At 39.2% G+C, this 13,546-nt stretch overlaps 1 protein-coding gene across 1 annotated transcript; it reads left to right on the forward strand.

Annotated features, from left to right (window-relative positions):
* Nucleotides 1-471: 471 nt before the first annotated feature.
* Nucleotides 472-13,380, forward strand: LOC111320913 (stress-70 protein, mitochondrial). Its single transcript, XM_088763074.1, has 17 exons — nt 472-671; nt 760-818; nt 2,134-2,317; nt 2,929-3,014; nt 3,138-3,336; nt 5,469-5,575; nt 6,158-6,230; nt 6,774-6,863; nt 6,988-7,080; nt 7,549-7,758; nt 8,085-8,312; nt 10,578-10,682; nt 11,403-11,520; nt 11,636-11,730; nt 11,926-12,018; nt 12,343-12,483; nt 12,877-13,380. Exons 1-17 carry the CDS (start codon nt 570-572, stop codon nt 12,970-12,972), a joined length of 2,079 nt encoding a protein of 692 aa, XP_088619200.1. The 5' UTR covers nt 472-569; the 3' UTR covers nt 12,973-13,380.
* Nucleotides 13,381-13,546: the final 166 nt, after the last annotated feature.

Raw genomic sequence — 13,546 nt, forward strand, 5'->3', positions numbered from 1 at the left:
GTGGGGAGGGAAATTCAATTGAGGTGGAGTTGAGAGAAGCAAGATTTTTTTAGGGAAATTAAGAGGACCATCTTATGGAAAACTGATGTCAGTTTTATTGTCGCAACTAGCATTTCTTCTTCGGGTAAACCGAGACACAACAAAAAAATGGAGAAAGTCGTAGATCTTCGGAACTCGGAGATTTCCGTCATGCGAGGGCCGGGAAAAAGTTCGACATTTCGGGGGTGAAAAGCCGAAAACTGTTCAAATTGTGTCAGGTCCTGGTTGAATGAACCATTTTAAAAGAACTTCGTTTTTCTAAAATTTATTTTCCCTTTCTACATATAAATTTAAGACTGCCGATCTTTACCGACGCAATGGATCGCCAAAAGACTGGGACGAGACAACGTTGGACCGCGTGACGCTAAAGAGCCTGAGTTCAAACTCTCCTAATATGGCAAATCTCGTGAGTTCTGGTGCGCACGCGTTCGACTTACGCAAGAAAAAAACCCACTTGCACCTTACAACTTGCATCAGCCGTGGAACAGAGAGGCCTGTATTTCGAACGCAAAATCGCTGGAAATTGAAAGATGTGGTCTACTTTAAAAACTTCTCGAAGATCTCTCAAGTGTCTTGCCAGGGTTGCTCGTAATGCGGCCTCGCTGAGATCGTTTGGGTCTGTCAGCAATCAGGTACATAACTCGATCACGATAAGCTGCCGGTTGACATTTGTACCTCTTCTGATTTTCTGATCGTCGGTCTTCTTTTTGCCTCTTACAGAGAATTATTACTGCAGATATTCTGTCAAAAAATGGATTCTGTATAAGTCGACCATACAGGTAAATATACGGTTGTTTGTCGTCTAGCTAAAATATTTTAAAGGTAATCCAGTTTCCACGTGGTCCCCATCGGGGCCAATAATCGACACCAGCCTGCCAGTGCTAATTCGCCTCTAATAGAAAGCATAAAACTTTTTCAAACCATATTCATTTCATTTTTATTTTCAAGATTTTTTAGAACGAAACTGGGATATGAGGCGAACATATGGCCCCGCAGCTATCAAAGATCGCGCTCAACTGCAACCAGAATAAATTTTACTCTTTACATACAGTAGCTTATGTAATCGTTCACTGTGAAAATTTTTCTTGTATTGAAACAGTGCGTTTGGGTTGTACAATGTTCGTATTGTTCTCAATCTGCTAAAGTTGCTGTTATCTATGAGGAACTCTGAGCTTGTTATCTATGCCTTATGTCCTTTAGAAATACCATGGAAAGGAATACACTGTATGTTTACTTTACTTTATGACTGCCAAATTATGTTGCATAAATCCTAATTTTTTGCAACTCGATGGCAGTGTTTACCTGTACAAACTTCGAGCTGAAAGATTTCTTGAATGGAAATTTTTTGTCAAGAACAAGATCTCAACTTTTGGCATGGGGATGTAAAAAGAATGTTTATTTTACAATGTCAGTGATAATGGTATAAAAGGTTCTGATTGCACTAGGCAGATGGTTATACCTGGGACAGGAAGTTTCAACCCTTTTTAGTATCAAAATCTCATTTGTCAATCTCCTTACTGTCTGCTAGACATACATGTATCTTGAAATGTTCGAGGCAGAGAAAATAACATCCTTCACATGAAACGACTTCATCTTTCTTCCCATGACCTTTCTGCCTTAAATTGTACCTGCATGTATATTGATATTTTCAAAACAAATACTGCATCTTCATCTGTCTTCATTAGGTTGGAAACAATGACATGAATCATATACTCTGAGACATCAAACCTACTTACCTATCTCTTACGCCCACAAATTAAAATGTTAACAGTTTGACTTATATGGGACCTCCAATCTCCTACTGGTAATAGGGAGAATTTTTACGTGAGAGAGCCCAAAACTGAAATTGAAAGTCAGACAAAATAAGTTTGGATTCACTGTTTACACCATAGCTCTGAAGCTATGCGAGGTGCAAGGAATTTTATACGTTAGAGCCCAAAATTAAAATTGAAAGTCAGATGAAATAAGTTTGGATGTACTATTTGTGCCGTAGCTCTGAAGCTGTGTGAGGTGCAAGGAATTTTATACATTAGAGCCCAAAATTAAAATTGAAAGTCAGATGAAATAAGTTTGGATTTACTATTTGTGCCGTAGCTCTGAAGCTGTTCGAGGTGCAGTATGCGGTATTGACCTTGGAACAACAAACTCCTGTGTTGCTGTGATGGAAGGAAAGACACCAAAAGTGCTGGAAAATGCAGAAGGATCACGAACCACGCCCTCTGTGGTGGCCTTTACCAAGGAAGGAGAAAGACTTGTTGGTACACCAGCTAAAAGACAGGTACATTTTGACCATTACATTGATTTTGAGTTTTTTTAATCTACTCAGCGTGCATCTAGCTGAAATGCAAATAGTTAACAAGAATTGTAGTATTCAGAAGGTTACTATACACTGTAGTTTCCAAAGTGGCCTACAATTTTTATATGTTGAAGTTCATTTATTTGTTTAAGCAGGTTGATTAATTTGGCAGCAGTAATAGCTGATGTGGACCTGCTGTCCTAACCCACCCATCCCACCCCAGGGGAGGACATCCATCACACAGTAATCTCGTGTGTGGGAAATTAACGTCTCCTGCCCCAACCCTGCAGGAGACGGGACCTCCATTTATTCGTCCCTATCCGAGAAGACTAGAATATCTAACCATTTCTTGTTGTTATAGAAAGGTAGCAAATTCTTCTCAATTATTTTAAACTTCGAGTGTTGGTCCGGCCGGGGCTCGAACCCTCGACTTCCCACACTACAGTCCAGCGCTCTATCCATTGAGCTAACCAGGAGGTGGTTAGCTATACTGTACAGATTTTTGCGCACTAAAGATAACATTCATTCAACAGCCATGTTATGCATTGTGTTATGAATTGCAAGCCTCTTATGGTAAATGACACTTTCCCTAGGCTGTTACAAACCCAGAAAATACATTGTATGCCACCAAAAGGTACATTGGTCGCAGATTCGATGATCCAGAAATCAAGAAAGATGCGTAAGTATTTGCTTTGATTTTTAATGCTAAGAAAAATTATTTGCATGTAAGATCATTATTGTGCTTTTTTCTTTTGCACTCTGGTCAGTTAAACAACAGCCAATTATTTTTTCCTTATTTTAGACAAAGTGTGTCATTCAAGATAGTCAAAGCCTCAAATGGAGATGCATGGTTTGAAGCCAATGGCCAGATGTATTCACCAAGCCAGGTTGGAGCTTTTGTACTTATGAAAATGAAAGAGACAGCAGACAGTTACTTGGGTACGACAGTCAAGAATGCAGTGGTCACTGTGCCTGCCTACTTCAATGATTCTCAAAGACAGGTTGGTGTAACTATATCACTGTGGTAGGTCTGTAGGATACCTGCCTACAATGTAAATATGCCAATGTTGCTTTACAACCAAATCAACTTTATTTTACACTGGTAAACAGATTTAAAAACAATTATTCAACTGAGAAATTGGTGGCCCTTGATCCTAGCAGCAGTTATAGTACAGTGATGAATATGTGCATGAACACTATTGACTGATTTGATTAGGAATGAAAAATTACAAAAATCGATTGGTCGGCTAAATGAAATTTATAATGCCGTTGGACTACAAGTAAGTCAGTATAGCAATCCAAATGTGGGAATCAACACAATTAAATAACCTGACTCTACATTGTGATTATAGAAGTCGCGACTTTCTGTAAAGCAATAGGTTGGGAGTTCCAGAGTCTGGTAGCAGAGACACCAAAAGTTATCCCTCCCTCAGAATTGCAAATTAAGACAGGACAGACAAGGTGCACATTACTGTGGCAACCAGTTTGTGTGTGTTAATCTGCCGAACATCTAACTAGATCTTACATGTATTCAAGAAAGTTTCATAGTAAGTGCTCCCGTCGTCAGCTGGCAAAGACGACAATCGATTCTATCGTCATCGGTGAATCTAGCCTTAAACCCTCAGGAAGTGTTCGAAATCTTGGATCATGGATTGATGCCCAAATGCATATGAATATACATAATTATAGGCAAGACCTGTAGTAAAGCTTTTCATGGTCTGTATAAAATAAGACAGATTAGGAAATTCCTCAATGTTAACACAACAGAAACTTTGGTCCATGCATTTGTGTCCTCTCACCTTTACTACTACCATGCCCTTCTCTTTGGCCTACCTAAATATCAACTCTATCGCCTTCAGAAAGTCCAAAACGGAGCAGCTAGAGTTGTTTTTCAATTGTCCAAGTTCGACCACATAAATGTAACACCTACTCTTGCTGACCTGCACTGGCTCCCTTTAGAGTTCCAAGTCCAGTTCAAACTGCTTCTAATTGTATATTAAGTCCTTACATAACCAAGCTCCGGATTATATTAACGATCTTGTATGAATATATGTATGAATATATATATACATATATATATATATATATATCCGGATTATATTAACGATCTTGTATGAATATATGTATGAATATATATATATATATACATATATATATATATATATACATATATATATATATGTATATATATATAAAGATAATCTTCATTTTATGTTTTCTTGAAGATATTAGCTCCAACAAGCTACTCTAAAATTCGAGATGGAGTAAAGTTTATGATGATATGATGATGATGATCTTATATATATATATATATATAGATAATCTCCATTTTATGTTTTCTCGAAGATATTAGCTCCAACAAGCTACTCTAAAATTCGAGATGGAGTAAAGTTTATGATGATATGATGACGATGATCTTCTGTCTATGAAAACCGAATCCAACAATTTTTTTCGTTCGTCCTCACAGTTTCTTCTGTCAGTTCCCAGAGTCAACTGCCCTACATTTGGGGGTCACGCTGCACCGGTTCTATGGAACTCTTTACCGCTGACTACTAGATCTAGTAGCAGTATTTCTGTGTTTAAAAAAAGACTGAAGACTCTTCTTTTTAAAGAGGCTTTTATTTTGTGACTTTTTGTCTATTTGATAATTATATATTCCTATTAGACGACTCGGGCAGTCGGAGGGCCAATAACTAAAATCAACCAATCAAAATGCTCTATTGCCGGTCAATATTCTCTCAGTATTGGACCGGGAGCTGTCCCGAATGGTCCTGAATGATACCGCACTTGTGTCCCTTTGAACTTCAGTCGTATAATAAATCTCTTATTAACCAAGCTTGCTCGGGACCGTACTGGAAGAATATCGGCCCTTGGTCTTTTTTGTACAGACCTCGCTGCGCTCGGTCCGTGCTGTCAAGACCTCAGGCCGATATTCTCCCAGTACAGCCCTCGCGCTTGGTTAATAAGATACTTTTATTGTACAGCGCTTTTGAATATTGACCAATAGTTAAAGCGCTCTATAAAATAATATATTATTATTGTAAGGGCCAATGTACATTTGTCAACCCAAACTTTGTCATTAAACAGAAGCCATTCTAATAATACACATGATATGAAAATTCTTTCTGTGCAGGCCACTAAAGATGCTGGCCAGATAGCTGGACTGAATGTTTTGAGAGTGATTAATGAACCCACAGCTGCTGCCTTGGCTTATGGCATGGACAAATCTGAAGACAAAATGTAAGTTATAGCTACTCCTTCCATTCAGCTTGTTACTGATGTCCATTGTATCTTAAGTATTGGTGTTGTCGTCTGGCATAACATAGGGTTTTACTCAGGATATAGCCTGCCAGTTGAAATTACAAGTGAGGCAGCTAAGAAAGGGTATTTTGAGGGCAACAAGATCCCCCTGGCTTTGAATGTAGGCTGCTAAAACAAAATCACAATAAACAAGTGCAAAAAGAATAACATTTTCCATTATTTTACTGTTGTAGTGTCATTAATACCTTGGTTAGTTAGGCGTATATCCATCTGTAAATCCTTTCAGTTAAATGTTTTGTTTTTTTTGATATTTAGCAATTGTAAGTGTGTACATGTGTTTTGTGTACACTTGCTATTTTGCTTGAACAAGTGATCCCCAGCCTAGAATCCAACTTTTTTCCTGTGGCAAATTTTGCTGGCAGCCAGCACTTGCAACATCCCCATCAGTGTGCACTGAGATTGATTGATCCCATGTACTTGGAATATTTTTTGAAGGAAGAAGATACATTGTTTAAAGAAATTCTAAAGAGGAATTTTTATTTCGTCTATTTCAATGTATAGAATTGCAGTGTATGATCTTGGTGGGGGTACCTTTGATATTTCCATCCTAGAAATACAGAAAGGGGTTTTTGAGGTGAGAATCAGTATCAACTACATGTATATAATAACATGTACAGTACAGCTCAAAGATGAGGGGACCAAAATGTGCACATTTAAAATGTGCATTGTTTGCATGCAAGACCAGATGCATACTAGTTTTGACAGATGAGCACACACGACTATTCTTAGTGTGTGCTATTCTTATGTGTGAGCTAGCCAATTGTTTTCTCCATTGGGGAATGGTCATTGTTTATCTCAATGGGCTTTGTATTTGGAGTAAAAACATTCAGAAAAATTAATGGTAAAATAGCACTAATTTTGCTAAAACATGTTCTAGAGTCATTATATTTTGATGTAAAATAAAAAAATAAGCTTCACAGGGACTTTAAGCTGCACCGATAGTCCATTGACCTTCTTGAGTTTCTTTTAGCTTTGTTTATTTGGTTACCACTGTGGTCTTTTTCCCTTAGCATAGTTTTCACTCACTGGCAAATTTTCAGTCTAGTTTCACTTGCTAACAAACAAGGTAGTAGCATGTTACATAATCAAGTGTTTGACTAGTTGCCTTAATTTGCAGGTCAAAGCCACAAACGGCGACACTTACCTTGGTGGAGAAGACTTTGACAACAAACTGCTTCAGCATTTAATTACAGAATTCAAAAGAGAGGTGAATTTCATCAGCACTGTCCTTCTACATGTACTTTTACATCAACATTGAACAATTCAGTGACATTTTTCTGAGTGATAGCCAAACACTTGAAACTCACAAAGAGAGTGAATTTACCTTTCAGAGTGGAGTTGACTTGTCCAAGGATAACATGGCTTTACAGAGATTAAGAGAAGCCGCAGAGAAAGCTAAAATTGAACTGTCATCATCAGTCCAAGTATGAATTCTTACAATGGGTTTTTGCATTTGCATTGAATAATACATCATTGTTATTAATTTTGCACACAAAGTTACACCATAATTATTTAGACCAAATATTTTTACTGTGAAATTAATAAAGGAGGTAAGTCTCTGTAGAAACTTTGGTGCTGCAGAGATAGAGGTGTTATGAAAGTGTTTGGTTTTATCTACTGAGTGGCTACTACAAAGAGTTTGTAGAGGTGATGTTTAGAGCTTTAGTGCTTCATCACCACCAGAAACTCTTGACAGTAGTCAGTAAGCGTTATCATCTCAGTTGATAAAACCAAATTATCTGTGTGTACTGTTCTTACTCCCAATGCTGTGAATGACCTTTGGACCTCTCACACTATTTTAATCATACAGGAATATCCATGCAGTAACTATACACAGGTTAATTTTCTGATTATTTTATTTACAGCATTTTTTTTTTTTAATTTTTTTACAGACTGACATCAACTTACCTTATATCACAGTAGATTCCAGTGGACCTAAACACTTGGCTATGAAGTTGACTCGTGCTAAGTTTGAGTCTTTAGTCAGTGACTTGATCCAGAGGACTGTGGAACCCTGCAAGAAATGCTTGAAAGATGCTGATATTAATAAAAGTGACATTGGTGACATTTTGTTGGTCGGTGGAATGACAAGAATGCCTAAGGTACGGTTATTTTGCTTAACTCAAAGAAAGTTCTTGGGGTTTGTGTTTGTGTACAGTTCTGCTACATTCAGTCTGTCAGAGAATGCAGATGATTGTCATCCCAGCTGTGTTGTGTGCCACAACTTAAGACAGACTAAAACTTGTTTCAGTCCTCCCCTCCCCCCCTAAAAAAATAACAATTCTCATTTCAGCTCAAGCCAGGGAGCTGATTTCTCACTCAGCGCAGCAACTTGTGCAGAATGTTGTATGGGATCAAGCGAAAAAAGGCACTTACATCTGCAAACAATGAAGACAAATTAAGATTTGCAGATGTGTTTTGTTACCAGGTTCAATCTACTGTCCAAGAAATTTTCGGACGATCCCCCAGCAAGGCTGTTAATCCAGATGAAGCTGTAGCTGTAGGTGCAGCCATCCAGGGAGGTGTGCTTTCTGGAGACGTCAAGGATGTGCTCTTGTTAGATGTAACACCACTGTCATTGGGAATTGAAACTCTTGGTGGAGTCTTCACAAAGCTGATACCCAGAAACACCACCATTCCAACCAAGAAAAGTCAGGTAAGCCAGGAAAATTTATGTTCCTCAGGGTTCCGTGTGTTAAAGACGTGTATCTTTCAATGTTTTTCTTGGCTTAATTTTTCAATCTAGTTTTATTTTGAGAAGTGGTTTAATTAATTTGTGTTCTATAATTGTATTTCCAATATCAAAATCTAGATCAAAGGTAAAGACACTAGCATGTAAATATCCATAATAGTTTGATTAGTTTTAAACCAAGAAAGTTTGCAATACAGGACCTAAGCAATGTGATCAGGGTCTGTATCTAAGCAACTGTGCCTCCTCTTCTCTCCTAACACGGCATTAACCCTAACTGCATTCAGCAGCCATGATTTTTAATGAATTGCCTGCAAATATAAGGAATTGCACAGATTTTAAAGAATACTGCAGGCTCTGCAAGGCATTCTTAAAGGCATGCACCTTTGTCTTCCTTGTAAAGATATAGAAACAACCACCACCACCAACCAATTATATTTTACAATATTTACTTTTATTACAATTTAGTTTGTCATTATAATTTAGTTTTAATATTAAATATTAGTATTGTAGGCCTTCACAGGTGAAGAGCCACACCTTTTATGTAGATATACTGTGAATAAATGGTTATTATCATCATTATTATTATTTTTATCATTATTATTATTATGTCGCAGAGAAATCAACTGAATGCTACATTCTAATCAGGCAGCACAGGGCTAAAACCGTAACCTGTGAGCCATGGAGTAAAAAATAAATGTACATTAACTAATCCTAAAAAGCTTTTCCATTGTGTCTATGGTCCTCCTTCTAACAGGAATTCAAACTGCCACCTTGAAAGTCCAGGCAATATTCAGCGTGCCCAAGAGCACTGCCCTCTGCATCTTTCGCAGTATGTCTGTGCTTCTGCCTCCCACCAGCTCGCGCATCATGACATCCAGCTCCCGTGACCACCCCCCAAGGGCATCCACAATGATGTTATATTGCTTCACCTCATAATAATAATAATAATAATAATAATAATAATAATGAACGTTCTTAATACGCATTTAAGAATCTCAATGCGCTTACAATAATATTTACTAAGGTTGAGATCGGACGTCAGCATTATCAGGCGCCTCTGGCAGCCGCTTTAGTCCATGTAACGACCTCACCTTTTCCCACTCATCCCACCCCAGGGGAGGACATCCATCACACAGTAATCTCGTGCGTGGGAAATTAACGTCTCCTACCCCTAACCCTGCAGGAGACGGGACCTCCATTTATTCGTCCCTATCCGAGAAGACTAGAATATCTAACCATTTCTTGATGTTGAGAAAGGAAGCATATTCTTCTCAGTTAATTTTAAGACCCTGAGTGTTGGTCCGGCCGGTATTGAACTCTCGACCTCCCGCACGGCAGTCCGGCGCTCTCCCAATTGAGCTAACCAGGCGGCCTTAGTTCCCAGCAAAGGAGTCCGTACTTCAGTGTCTTCTCTTCATCCTTTCTTGTCCGATTGTTAACCCACGGGCAGCTCATTTCCAGCATCACAACTCTCTTGCACATATGATTTACAATGCGTGCATCCACCCTATTGCATCTGACCTCTTTTTGATCAGCATATATAGGGACATCCCAGTAAGCTTTAACATTCTCTGACTCATGCACGGGCTTCGGCTTGTCGGGTGAGTACCAGGGTGGTATCTTGTCTATAAATCCCTCATCATACAACAGTTCGTAAAACAGCACCTTCAGTGCTGCGTTGTGTCTAGAGAGATACTTGCTCTGGGCCAGCGCACTTCATCCTGACAAGATATGCGCCACACTCTCTGGAGCCTTGCCGCATAATCTGCACCTCACCTCGCCTTCTCCGCTTGAGTGGGTCTTCTGACTCGTGTATACTCGCATTGGCAATAGCTGCTCTTATAGCTCGACGAGTCCAGCAATTGTGTGTGATAGGCAGTTCTTCCACTCTGTGAGCCACCAGAAACACCCATTGGCACTCAAACTCTCATCCTCCAGCCTAGTAGTCACTAGACGCCCTTGCCATCGTTGGTTTCTGATCTCATCCTTATTATTATTATTATTATTGTTATTATTATTATTATTATTATTATTATTATTATTATTATAACTTGTTATTAGTATACTGTTGTTAGGTTAGTGGAGGGTAGATAGGCAGTTGCTTAGCTATTGATCAGTGTATGTACATGTGTATTGGTATATGTAGAAAAGAGTACAAGTTTACTTCAAACTTTTTCCTGTTTATGTGTTGTAAGTGACCTGTATGGTTTTGTTTTGTTTTGTTTTCAGGTGTTTTCCACTGCAGCTGATGGTCAAACTCAAGTTGAAATCAAAGTACACCAAGGAGAGCGTGAAATGGCCACTGATAATAAGCTATTGGGACAGTTTCAACTGGTAAGAGGCAATGATCCATCAACTGTCTTAAGGAACAATGTTGTTGGCCCCAAAGTACTATTCTATAGATGAACATCTAATTTAGTAGGTACATGTAATTAATCAGCTTGACACAATGGTTTAAGGAACTACTTTTCTGCAACATGCAATTTTTCCAGAAATGAGATGAAAGCCACAAAATGATCATTTCTTACTGGTATATTGTAAGTAGGAAATGGAAACCAAATAGGATAACAAGACAGCAGTCAAACTTTAACGAGATTTTGGTTGGGTCAGGAGAAAATTTAACTGATTTCCCCTTCTAAAGCGCTGTTATATTATTCTTATTATTCCATCCCCCCCCCCCCCCATGTTCCCCCTCCCCTACAGGGGTGCTCATTGGTATAGGAGCACCTATTGGTATAGGAGCACTTATTGGTATAGGGGTGTTTCTTGGTATCGTGGTGCTCTTTAAAATGAGGGCACTAACTCAGTAGGGGTGCCTATCAGAATGGGGGCACTTATTGACAAAAACAATTTAAGGGGGACACTTTTTTAGAGAGGGGGCACTTGCTGGAAGGGGAACGCTAAACCAAATCATTACGGTACAGGGACAGTTCCAGCTGGTAAGTGGGCATGATTTAGCAGCCATCCCAAGGAACAATGTGGTCTTATATTCTGCTAATAGCAGGGACAGTTGCAGTGATAACGTCTGGTGTGAAATTTTTTCATGGCATTCAGGTTGGAATTCCTCCTGCTCCCCGTGGTGTACCTCAGGTAGAAGTGACCTTCGACATTGACGCTAATGGTATAGTGAATGTATCTGCCAGAGATAAAGGAACGGGCAGAGAACAACAAAGTAAGTTGCTGTTTTGTCATGTTGTAAATTTACAGTTAGAGAACGTGTAGTTTCAGTGAAATTAGTAGGTTGCTTCTTGGTCTCTTGTATTGATGGAGGCGTTTGCTGTTTGCAGTTGTCATCCAATCGTCTGGAGGACTGAGTAAAGATGAAATTGAAAACATGGTTAGAGAAGCGGAGAAACATGCTGACGCTGATAGACAAAAGAAGGTAAGTGAATTGGTAGTACTTGTAAATATGCAGCATAATCATAATAATGTTCGTTTTTGTGTGGTTGATAACAACATTTATTTTTCTCTATAATCGAGAACATTGTGCAAAATATTACTTTTTTCAAAAACATTTTATTAGTGCAGCATACATTGACATTTATTTGAAGAACTGACTTTTTTGGTTTGTTCTTAGGATTTAACAGAGGCAGTGAATCAAGCAGAAGGAATCATCCACGACACAGAAACAAAAATGGAAGAATTCAAAGATCAGCTGCCAAGTGATGAGGTAAACCTTGGTTTCATAGTAAAGACTGTGTCTTGAAGAGCAATTTTCAATTTAGTGTCCAAAGTAATCCAGGAGTTGGATTGGTTTTGTTTTACGTTGCTCCGTGATTGGTCCACGAACTGGCGCTTCTTTCTCAACCAATCAGATGCAAATCTAAACCAATCAAGAGTTGGTCGCCCGCGTTTTCCCGCGCTTTTAGCAGTTTGGTTGTTCTCATGGTTCTTGAAAGTATTTTACATTTTTCTGTTCGGCTCGTGTTTACTTTGGTTTTGAGTTAACGAAACTTTTTTTTTTCTTCTTCTTTTTCTTTTTTAATTAATACAGACTGGTAAGCTGAAAGAAGAGATCAACAAAGTGCGTGAGGTGCTGGCTAGAAAAGACAGCGAAACAGCTGAGTCCATCCGACAAGCTTACAGCGAACTGCAACAGAAGTCACTCAAACTGTTTGAAATGGCATACAAGAAGGTGCAGTAGTGATTTTATTGATGACGTGCGATTTGTTGAGGGAAAAAGAAGTTCAAAAAGAGTATAGAGAAACAGAAACGAAGGGACTGGTCATTCTTATTATCGTGGGGGAGGGGAGGGTTAGAGAAATTTGATTTTGTCAAAACCATGTGATTCCCTTCTCTCAGGCTTATGTGGTACTACCGACAAGTAAAACGCGATGCTCCAGCTGCGCTGTGTTTGCGCCTTTTTACTGTATGTGTCTCAGATATGAGCCAGTTCGAAGGAATTGAAAATGTGCACGCAGCTCTATCCAGATAGCATAGACAGATCGAAATGTGACAGGGGATGGATGCTAGGGTCGTCTATTTTATTTCCTTCCGTGGCACATGACCGTACTGTTGTTTGTTGTAGATGGCTTCCGAGAGGGAAGGTGGAGCCTCGTCTTCAGGTAACGAGCAAACCGGAGGGACTGGTGAAGAGGAGGAGAAGAAGAAAGAAGAGAACTAAATTATTCGAATTGTTTCAATGCACGATCTCTGCTGTGCAAGAATTACCACTCAATCATAATTTGAAGTGAGCGTTTTGCTTTCCCGTTGGATTCTTGAGTGGCTAGAGATCATGGGCAACTTGAAAGATGACATCGTAACAAAGAGGAACTCGTTTCAAGCGAAGATTTTGTGTCAGGAATATTGATAACATGATGACATTTGCCGATCTTGCTTTTAAAACATTTGCGTGTTCTTATTAGAAATTGGGTGTAGTGGCAATATTGCGCCATGCTTTATTCACACGCACTTCGCTCAGTAGTTGGCGAAGTTTCTAAACGGAGTTTGTTGCATTCATGTAGTGAATCATTCACAAATTGTAAGTCAAGGGAGGGCCAGTTTTTAGGTCATCCTTTATTTTCAGAGCCTATATGCTGTGTTGTTGTGTTGGTGCCTATGTGCTAAGGTGGTCAACCTGCTCTCAGACAATTGGCGCGAGTGCATTTGGTGTTTCGCGAGGAAAACTACATCCCCGCGTGCACCCTGTGAAGTTCCACTCGCGCAGATCAGAGTGTCCACTCGGGCCAACAAATAAG

Source organism: Stylophora pistillata, chromosome 1, assembly GCF_964205215.1.
Source record: "Stylophora pistillata chromosome 1, jaStyPist1.2, whole genome shotgun sequence".
Classification (NCBI taxonomy): Eukaryota; Metazoa; Cnidaria; class Anthozoa; order Scleractinia; family Pocilloporidae; genus Stylophora; species Stylophora pistillata.

Coding starts and splice junctions, on each gene's coding strand:
- LOC111320913 (XM_088763074.1), top strand. CDS start 570: ATGTGGTCTACTTTAAAAACTTCTCGAAGATCTCTCAAGTGTCTTGCC. Junction 7,081..7,548: donor AACTGTCATCATCAGTCCAA/GTATGAATTCTT, acceptor ATTTTTTTACAG/ACTGACATCAACTTACCTTA. Junction 8,313..10,577: donor TTCCAACCAAGAAAAGTCAG/GTAAGCCAGGAA, acceptor TTTTGTTTTCAG/GTGTTTTCCACTGCAGCTGA.